We start from the raw sequence: 10,658 nt of genomic DNA, 5'->3' as shown, positions 1-10,658 counted from the left end.
GATTAAGTTACTTAGGGGTATTGCGTGCTACGAACTTGCGGTTTTACAGCACTGAAACTGGCAGTGATAATATACCTGGCTAGGTTAAAAAAGGTGTTAAGACCCAAGGGGTGGCTTCAATTTACAAGATAGGTTCTCCCATTTGGATCGAAATTATTAGCCTACATTTAAAATGGAGTTTTTGATTAGGAGGTGGGTGGAGTCAATTTTGGTGCCTACGCTTCTACTTTGTTGCACTGCCCTACTTTTTCATACTCCAAAGAAACATAAGTACTACCAGTAAGAAATGTTAATACCATTAAGAGTCGTCCCACCATTCGAGAAAAAGGGAAACAGGTTTTTCCAAGCATGTTGCATTGCTGGTGGGAGGGGCTGATTTAAATAGCTCCAACCTAGTAGTGAGATGGTTACACTTTCATGAATTGCAGAATGTCAGAGGGGATCTTCGGTGAAACTGAGCCTAAAACCTCCAAAGTATGACTAAATAAATCATAGGACTAAATAAAGGTCGCTGGAAGTAGAACAATTCGACTTACGCGACTGAATATGTAAATTCCTCTAACAAGCAACCCTTTAAAATGCAACATTTTATTTTTGCCATGTATAGAGAAGACTGAGTCAAAGAAGCATTATGAACAGCACATTTTATAGATATTGGCTTAGCTTGTCGACTACACTGTCACTTTACTTCGATGCTCCTTAATTCCATTCGTTATCGGCGTCGAAAGGAAGCGACCAATCACAACCGAAATACCCAGATATTCACAGGTGATCACTGTTTAAAAACATTTCTTGGAAAAATAATAAGCTGGGCCTCCTTGTAGTCATCACCAGTTGGAAAGCAAAAAGGCACTTAATTTCCCTTCATTTCTTTTCAAATGAAACGCTAATGATCCGCATTAGACCATCTTTGGAGGGTTTTTACAAGGAGCTTGGCCCTGAGCATTCATCTGCAACAACTTAATAGAGTTTCTTTCATTGGTACACATAACTGAAGAGGTGATTGTATGAGACATGGCAATTTAACCAACATGTTAAATAATTCATAGAAGGCATATTATCACACCAAAATTAGGCTTATTACATTACTCCACTGAAGTGACATCTAGTTTTCTGGAGAGGCCCAGCACCACAAATCTGAACTAGTTCTTCCAGTGATGAAAGGCCTACGGGAGGCATCTCCTGATATGAATGGAATGTTAAAAAGTAAGGCTGTAGTAGTGTGACCTGATCAAATCCTTCCCTGAGAAAGGGGAAAAGCGAGACAGAAGATTCTCAAGAGTTGGTTCCTGATCATCAGGAGAAAGTTTCAATCTGTCTTCAAAAAGCTGTTTTGAAACCTGAGTTGAAGAAAAATGAAATCTTTACTTCGTGTATGATGGATAAAATTATAGTTAAAACATGTTCATTGCGATTTATGGCAGGAAAACATGGAAAAAATGCAATAGTTGATGAACTGAAATACTAAATCCGGTCATAATTGACATAAGTTCTAGCCGTCCATTTTTGACTAGGATAAAAATAACTTGAGTATTTGCAGCAAAAGGCAGCTACACACTAGCTACACAATGAGAATCACAAAAGTATATAATGAATGTAACACAAACAATGTCCTACTATGTGGACCAATTGTGGCAGATATCCAGTGCAGAGGGTCTTAGGGTGAGCTAGCTGGGCTAATCGTAGGACTGGACGCATCTGACCGACTATAGTCACTGACAGACCCTGTTCTGGAACTGATGCTGCCCCGGCTCTTTAGCATGCCAGGGTGAAAAGTGGCATGACGTCGGGCATGCTTTGTCAGGTGATCGCTGCGCATGAAGCGTTTCTCGCATATGGGACAGCCAAACTTCTTCTCTCCGGTGTGTGTGCGGTAGTGCCGAGCCAGCTCATCGGATCTTGCAAACTTCTTGGTGCATTCCTGCCAGCTGCATTCAAAGGGCTTCTCACCTAGTGGAAACAATGATATTGTATCGTTAATCTAATGTGTTATATGAGTTTGGAGTCTACCCTATACATACACAAAGGCTAAAGTCAAGAAAGCAACAAGCATCTCTTAATTCCAAGAAATACAGGGGACCTTACTTAAATGTACAGCAGTCACTGTGCTAGGTAGAAACTATATTCAGGAAAAAAGAGAAATAACACTGTGATAAGATGCTGAAATGTTTCTTTTAAAGCATAGTGCAATATTTGTTTTTTATTGTCTATTTTTTTTTAGGCGAATAAAAGTATGTTTTCTGTTTTCCTTTAACCTCATTTTGTCTATTTCCAGGTATTTTGCTAGTCTGATAAATTTGCTAAACCTCAATTAGTTGCTCATTTCTATAGCTCTCATCGCTGGTTGAGTATCTCTTAAACATATTGTTGGTATTGTACAGGATTTTAGAAAGAGAAGATATATGTGTATGTGTTTTTATTTATTCTGTTCTACTTCTTTTAGCCATCTTTCTGTGTTTACTATACGAGTTCACTCTTCCATATCAAATTGGTTCTTAATTCTCTTTTATAGAATTCTTTTTCTGACATTTTTCTTATGTTATTCTTTTTGTTTCAAAGTCAACCTTTTCTACAATTTTCAGTATAATGTGTTACCTCTACTGAATCTGTTTAGTATTTTGTTATTCTCGATTTTATTTACGGCTTCTTTGTGTTTGGGGGGTTTGTTAAAAGTAATTGTTATGCAAATGTATATATGCATCATGCCATTGAACTTAAACCACTGTCACACTGTCGGAGAATAACTTTTCATTTAAAACATGTAATTGAAAAAATTTAGTTTACAGACAAAATCAGTGAAATACAAATCATAAAAAGACTTTTCATTGAAAGTATGATAAACGGAATCATTAAGAATAAAAAATTGAGGAAACGATTAGTATTAGGATAAAGCTTGAAACAGAGGGGGGGGCGTGGCTTGGCGACCGAAGGAGATGGCGGCGTTCGGCTAGGAGCTCCGTTCGCACCAGGGTCTACCGGCGGTTCGCGCCTCAATTTCCACCAACGAAGGGCAGTCTTCCCTGTCGGAACATGCCAGGATCATTTTTAATCCTTTTTTGGCGCTGAGGCACAGTTATTTTGGGACTTACAGCCCATTTTACTTTCGGTCGAGGCTCGATTTCGGCCGCGGCCGCCATCTTGTTTACTCTCGCCCGTGATCGCCTCAGCAGCGCGCCCTATCGCGCATGGATCCCCTGGACGCCTCATGCTTACACTACTGTCCCCAGCACTTCCTGAAGCACAGATGTGGATAATCTGCACTCTAAGGTGACTTTTTTCTTTTCTCTTCAACTATGTGTATTTCCGCCGCCTTTTTCAGCTGACTGGAAGTTTCAATTTTCCTCATGAACGGCGGCCATCTTTATGACTCTAGTCTCTAACATTTTTGACTCCAATTCTGTGGCCTGGCATTTTCCTTCCTTTATTAATTTGCTCCCTGGTCCTTTTTCAGTTGGGCAATAAGATATTTTTTCTTCTTTTTGACCTCGCGCTCCATTAGCGTGCTGATGGCGCATTGCTCCAGTCAAGTTCAAAAACGTAGTTATATTAAGAATTCCAAATTATTCACGGCACTGGCTCATTTGGAAGCTTCTCAGTCTCTACCTTCAACTGAGATGACATCAACTGCGGATATCTCCTCACAGCCTTTGGCAAAAGTGAACTCTAAGAGGTTAAAGAAAGACCCGCCTTCGCCTCCTAAGTCCTCCTCGCCCATCTCTATGGAGCTGATCCTCGAAGAGATACGGGCCTTGCGCCCTTACATGGAGGAGACGAATGCTAAATTGCAGATTCTCACTGACAATTGGGCTTCGATGGACGAAAGAGTGTCGTTGGTGGAGCGCAATGTCTCCTCTCTTCAGGAATCCGCGTCCAAGGTCTCCCACATGCACACGCAGATTTCCTCTCTTCAGAAGCAGGTGGAGGACCTTGAAAATCGCAACTGACGCAACAATCTCCGTATTTACGGCTTGGTGGAGGGTTGTGAGGGAAATGATCCCATCAGTTTTTTTCAAGTCCTTTCTCCCGAAGCTTCTTCACCTACCTGAAGACACCTCACTGAATATCCAACGTGCCCACAGGCTTGGTCGAGCTTCCTCCTCTCCTTCCTCGTCAGCAAAGCCTAGAGGTGTAATAATGTACTTTCTGGAGTACACAGACTTGCTGAAAGTCCTCTTAGCCGCCAAAGCCTCTCCTCGCCTCACATGGTCGGGCTCCACTTTGTTCTTTGCGCAGGATTATGCCAGGACCACAGCAAACCGTCGCAAGGCCTTCCTAGATATGAGACCTGACCTTCGCTCCATTGGTGCCAGATATGGGCTTTTTCATCCTTGTCTATTTAAGGTCACTCATAATAACAAGACTACGACATATGAGGATCCTGCGCGACTCCGAAGTTTCCTGAACTCTTGCGGTCAACCTGACATGGAGATAGCTGGTCCCTCTTCCCACCCACCATGACTTGTTTTTGTAGCTGCAATTTGATTCTCTAATTTGTTCTGCTTTAATGCCTTCCATTTTGCAGGTTCTTCAGATTGTATGACTTCTAGTTAAGATTATATTTTTCATTTTATCGTCTGATAGTGTTGTTCTGGCCCCTCAGCTGGTCATATGTTTGTTTTTTATCTTCGTTGTATTCGAGTTTCTAACCATGTTCTTTTTCTCCCTTCACAGATCATTGTTTTGCGTTCCGTTGTGTTATCTCTGGTTGGACGTCTCCCTCACCCTGAATGCCCTGCCTCTCCCAGTTGGCCCTACCTCCCTCCCCTCATCTCCACGTGTGTTTTCGCTTGTTCCCAGTTCCTGATTGTATTTCTCCCATGCTACCCCTCGTAAGTACTCTTCATTCCTTATTTATCATGTTTTTCTATGTTCTATATTTTCTTACCTTACCTTTTCCCTCGTTGCTTTCAGATTTATTGGTGTCATTACCTTTTCCATGGCTCTCCTCCACTTCTCTTTCGTCATCTTTTCTTCTCCCCATTGTATATTGGCTCTCTTGCTTGTATTCATCTCCCTTTACCTATTTGATTCTCCCTTGGACCTTACTCACCATTATCTTTAAGTATTACTGTATCTTCTTATCATTCTTTCTACTTTCTTGGCTCTTTCCTATTTTTATGGCTTCACTGGTTCCTCTCTCATTTTTTCTTCTACCCTTGTTCCATCTCGTCAGTTCTCACCTCATTCTCTTTTTCTTTTGTGCCCTTGCTCGCTGCGAGGCATTTCCTTGCTGTCCTACTCTCCAATTGGTCCACTTTTTGATTAATCCTTAATGTCAGTTCGAATTGTTTCCTGGAATGTTAAAGGTCTGCATTCTCCTATCAAGAGACAAAAAATCCTCTCTCATTTAGCCAAATTAAATGTAGACATTGCCTTTTTACAAGAAACCCATCTGTCTGACGCTGAAGCTGCTAAACTTAAGAGAGGTTGGGTGGGTGCTGTATTTTCATCTCCGGGTGATGGTAAGAGAAACGGTGTGGTTGTACTAGTTCGCAAATCTCTTGCCCATTTGCTCTTGACTTCTGAATCAGACCCTGAAGGTAGATGGTTGTACGTCAAACTCTCCTCAAAAGGCGTCCCTCTCTCCCTCCTTAATATCTACGCCCCTACTGGTGGTGATCAGGTTTTTTGGCGCGCAATGGCCTCCCGTATCACTGAATTTATTGATGATAATTTTATTTTAGCAGGTGATTGTAACCTACCCTTTGATCCTTTTTTAGACAGAAACTCCAAGGCACCTTTTATCCCTAATAGATCTCACAAGCTTTTCGCTCAAGCGATATCCCAACATAAACTCATTGATGCTTGGCGTCTCTGCAATCCTACCTCTAAAGAATTCACCTTCTACTCCCCGACTCATCATTCCCAGTCGTGTATTGACTATATTTTCCTCTCTCACCATATGTCCCAATCCCTCACCCACGCTGACATAGGCCCCATCTTATTTTCTGATCATGCCCCCGTTTTGATAAACATTGACATCTTACCCAAGTCCTTTGGACCAAAGAGGTGGCGCTTTAACAACACTTTACTCCTCGACCCCAAATTCTCCGCCTCCTTTGTAGACTTCACCACAGAATTTTTCATCATTAATGACACACCCACTATGCCTAACCACGTTGTCTGGGACGCCTATAAAGCAGCAGCCAGAGGTTTTATTATCAGCTTTGTGGCTACTAAACGCAAGAATGCTCGTAAACACACCAGCGACCTCCTTTGTACGATTAAAAAATTAGAGCATTCCTTCTATACATCCCATTCGCAAGAAAGTCTGACTGCTCTCATTGCTGCTAAGATGCAATTTAATAAACAATCCACTGAGGATGCTTCATTGTATTTGTTGAAATCCAGTTCAAAATTCTATGGAGGTAAAAATAAGGCGGGGAAGGTCTTAGCCAATTATTTAAAAGTTAAACAAAACAAACTGAATATTGAATCTGTCTATGATGTTAACTCTGTTTTAAAGCATACAGATGTTGATATTTTAGAGCAATTCTCCCAGTTTTATTCCAAACTCTATTCTTCTGAGACGCACCCCACTGCTCACTCTCTTGCTACTTTCTTTGCCACCATCCAACCACCTTCCAATTTCCCTGTTGATTTGTCCGCCCTTGAATCACCAATCTCCAGTGATGAATTACTTACAGCACTTCAGTCACTCAAGAAGGATAAGGCCCCTGGGCCAGACGGATTCACAGTTGAATTTTATCTGCATTTTTCCAAATTGTTGTTGCCCAGACTCCACTCCCTTATTGATTCCTTCATATTTAATGGCTCTTCCTCAGGTACATTTTCAGACGCCCACATTTGTATTATACCCAAAGAAGGCAAAGACACCCAGCATTGTAAGAATTACAGACCAATTTCGTTGGTCAACATTGATTATAAACTGTATGCCAAATCTCTCGCCATTAGATTAGACCCTTATCTTCCCGAATTGCTAGGCCCTGAACAATCTGGCTTCGTTAAAGGTCGCTTCATCACAGATAACACCAGACTTTTGTTTAATGTCCTTTCCAAATCTCCACAGTTCCAGCATCCACTAGCAGCCATTGCCCTAGACGCAGAAAAAGCGTTCGATAGGGTGGAGTGGACTTTCCTTTTCTCCGCCCTCAAATGGTTTGGATTCGGCCCACGTTTCATCTCTCTTATCTCCTTCCTTTATTCCAGCCCTAGAGCGGCGGTTTGCGCCAACGGTCTAGTTTCCTCTTTTTTCAATCTAGGTAGGGGTGTTCGTCAGGGATGCCCTCTTTCCCCTTTTCTTTTTAATTTGGCCCTGGAACCTTTTCTTTCAAAACTTCGTCAGAATCCCAACTTACACGGTTTCCAAATCTCCCACACTAATATTAAACTTGCTGCCTACGCAGACGATATTCTATTATTCATATCTAATCCAGCAACTTCTATTCCCGCATTCCTAGCTGAAGTCCATGACTACTCTCAGATTTCAGGTTATAAGCTAAACAATGACAAGTGTGAGATTTTACCCCTTACTAAGTTCACTTTTAAACCGGACTTTATGGCGTCCAATTTTACTTGGAGCCCCTCACACATCAAATATCTAGGTCTACACATTACTTCCTCCCTCTCTGACACTGTTTCGTTGTGCCTCAATAAATGCATCCAGAAATTATCCGACCTCACTTCCAGATGGCACCCATTATACCTTTCCTGGTGGGGTCGTCTTGATACGATTAAAATGATGCTCTCCCCGTTAGTCCTTTACACCATCTCCAACATCCCAATTCCTATCCCTGCTAAGTTCTTTAAGAAAATCAACACTATTCTCTCTTCCTTTCTTTGGTCCGGCAAAAAAGCACGTATGTCCCTGCTTAGATTGCAACTCCCCAAATCTGAGGGTGGAGTCAACTTCCCGAATTTTCCCGCTTACCACAAGGCATTCCTTTTGCGGCAAGCCTCCCACTGGCTGCAAGACCCTGCTGAGCCGTCCCCCTTATGGGTTATCATTGAGCGACTTTCCTTATCCCCTTTCACTTTTGCTGAATACCTCTCATTCTCTCGTAAGCCTCACTTTTCCTCCATTCCTATCCACAAGTTTACAGCCAAGCTGCTTCTTTCCACCTCTCCAGGCCCCCCTTCCTCTGTAACAGAGTTTCTCAATTCCACTATCTGGCACAACAACAGTATAACCATCAATCGCAAGCCCTTTTATTGGAAAACCTGGAGACAGAGGGGTTTAATCTGGGTATCTCAACTCTTCTCTAATTCTGACTTCTTATCCTTCTCCGTTCTCAGTCAACACTTCCATCTCCCTCGTTCTTTTGCCTGCAAGTATCTTGCGCTTAAAAATGCAGTCATGTCCACTTATGCTCTTCTCTCTAACCCCCTCATGCATCCTCACCCTCCCAATCCTACCTCACAACTTCATTCCTTCTTGCGTACTCACCCTACAGCCTCCTCATTATACCACTCATTTCATATGATTCTCACACCTAGAGCAAAATCCAAAGTTGAGGAACAATGGGAATCTGACCTTGCCATTTCTTGGCCCACCTCCCTTTGGGATAAATTATGGACCAAACTCCGCAAGACATCTAGAGCTGCTTCCCTTACACAAACTCTTTTCTTCATATACAACAGACTTCTCTTTTCTCCCCAGGTGTTGAATAAGAGATTTTCTTCTACACCGGATCTTTGTTGGTCCTGTTCTGCTCCTAAGGCCACTCTTTTTCACATGCTTTTCTCTTGCACTTTCACGCAAAATTTCTGGACACTAGTTTGGGCCCAAATCAATGCCATATTCCATACTACATCTCCCTTCTCTTTTGTCAATATTTTTTTAGGGAGCCTTTCTCCTTGTTGGGATGACAATGATCTTAATACGCAAATTGTTGATTTGTTGTTAGCTGTTGCTTTCCAGCAAATCACCGTCAACTGGAAAAACTTTACGAATATTTCTTTTAAAGCATGGTGGTACAATGTTTGTTATAATCACAGGCTAGATACTGTTTTTGTGCACCCCCTTAGTTTAGCTGCTAAACGACATGATTTATGGCTTCCTGTAACCCTGTACCTAGATACCTGTGCTAAACGCTCCTCTCATGTATCACCTATTCAGCAAGAGGTCTCTAAGCCTCCCTGAGTGACATTGCTTTTCATTTGCACTATTCTTTTTATATAAGCTACTTTATTGCTCATTATTACCAGCGCTGTTTTTTGTTATTTAGCCTCATACTTTTGTTATCCTCTGATTAATTGTATATTTTCATTACCATGTTTTACTTTTTTCCTCTAATTGAAGATATGTTTGTATTCTTTCTCATGTATTGACACCTTCCTTTATCCAATAAAAATCTTTTGAACTTAAAAAAAAGCTTTAAACAGAGATAAAATTTCATTACGATCAGAAAAAGCCACTGAATAACAGCCGGGTCAAACTTGGAATTCAGGCTAGGGTCAGGTTTCCATTAGGGGATGGTAAACAGGCGTAGGGTAAGCTTATTGTCAGTCTAATGATTATGGTCAAAGGTTGGGTTTATCATGGGGTTTGGAATAGGATCAGAGGCCAAAAGTCAGATTTGGTATTTGACACAAAACAAAAGATGTGAGGTAGAGTTGTGAATTTTGAACCATGCTGTATATGAGCATAAACGACAAAGATAGACAACAATTACTGTTTTATATATGGACATATTTGCAGTTCATTTATTATTAGCAGTGACTGAGTTGGGAGGAAGGGCAGTTACCCTTTGAGCCATTCTGATGGGATTGCAAATTCAAGGGGAGTTTTTAGAAAGATCTTAAGGTTGGGCGAGTTGGAAACTGGAGCTGAATACAAATGGGGATTTTTGGCACAGCGGGGTTTGCTTACTATAATATGGTAAAGGTTGCTAGATCATACAGATTTAGTTGTGGTATAGGGAGAGAAGACTGCAATGACATATGCAAGAGAAGATCGTGGATAGTTTTGCAGACTAGGCTAACGCCTTTACGCTTGCCTTTGTAGCTGGTCGAAAAGCAGCCAAGATGTAGAGGATAGTGGGAGGCATGTTCATGATGACAGAGGGCGAATGGTATACAAACTGCTAAGTTGAAAACTTGTAACAGTAGTCTGCGTCGTTCATTGTGAGTTGATAACGCTGTAACAGTAGTGTGCCTCGCTCATTGTGAGTTGATAACGCAGTAACAGTAGTGTGCCTCGCTCATTGTGAGTTGATAACTTGTAACAGTGGTGTGCCTCGCTCATTGTGAGTTGATAACGCTGTAACAGTAGTGTGCTTCGCTCATTGTGAGTTGATAACTTGTAACAGTAGTGTGCCTCGCTCATTGTGAGTTGATAACGCTGTAACAGTAGTGTGCCTCGCTCATTGTGAGTTGATAACTTGTAACAGTAGTGTGCCTCGCTCATTGTGAGTTGATAACTTGTAACAGTGGTGTGCCTCGCTCATTGTGAATTGATAACACTTTAACAGTATTGTGCCTCGCTCATTGTGAGTTGATAACTTGTAACAGTGGTGTGCCTCGCTCATTGTGAGTTGATAACGCTGTAACAGTAGTGTGCCTCGCTCATTGTGAGTTGATAACTTGTAACAGTGGTGTGCCTCGCTCATTGTGAGTTGATAACTTGTAACAGTGGTGTGCCTCGCTCATTGTGAGTTGATAACGCTGTAACAGTAGTGTGCCTCGCTCATTGTGAG

General features: G+C 41.8%; 1 protein-coding gene across 1 annotated transcript in view; it reads right to left on the bottom strand.

Annotated features, from left to right (window-relative positions):
• Positions 1 to 569: 569 nt before the first annotated feature.
• Positions 570 to 10,658, bottom strand: part of LOC146859996 (Krueppel-like factor 13) — a 184,296-nt gene continuing 174,207 nt past the window's right edge. The window contains exon 2 of the mRNA XM_085643759.1: positions 570 to 1,950. Within this exon, the coding sequence (XP_085499885.1) occupies positions 1,658 to 1,950 (293 nt within the window). The 3' untranslated portion in view covers positions 570 to 1,657. The remainder of the gene's footprint in view (positions 1,951 to 10,658) is intronic.

The sequence above is a fragment of the Triturus cristatus genome, chromosome 3_1 (genome assembly GCF_964204655.1).
Source record: "Triturus cristatus chromosome 3_1, aTriCri1.1, whole genome shotgun sequence".
NCBI classification, from domain to species: Eukaryota; Metazoa; Chordata; class Amphibia; order Caudata; family Salamandridae; genus Triturus; species Triturus cristatus.
The sequence above is the reverse complement of the archived record's forward strand: the minus strand, read 5'-3'. Positions and strand labels throughout refer to the sequence as shown.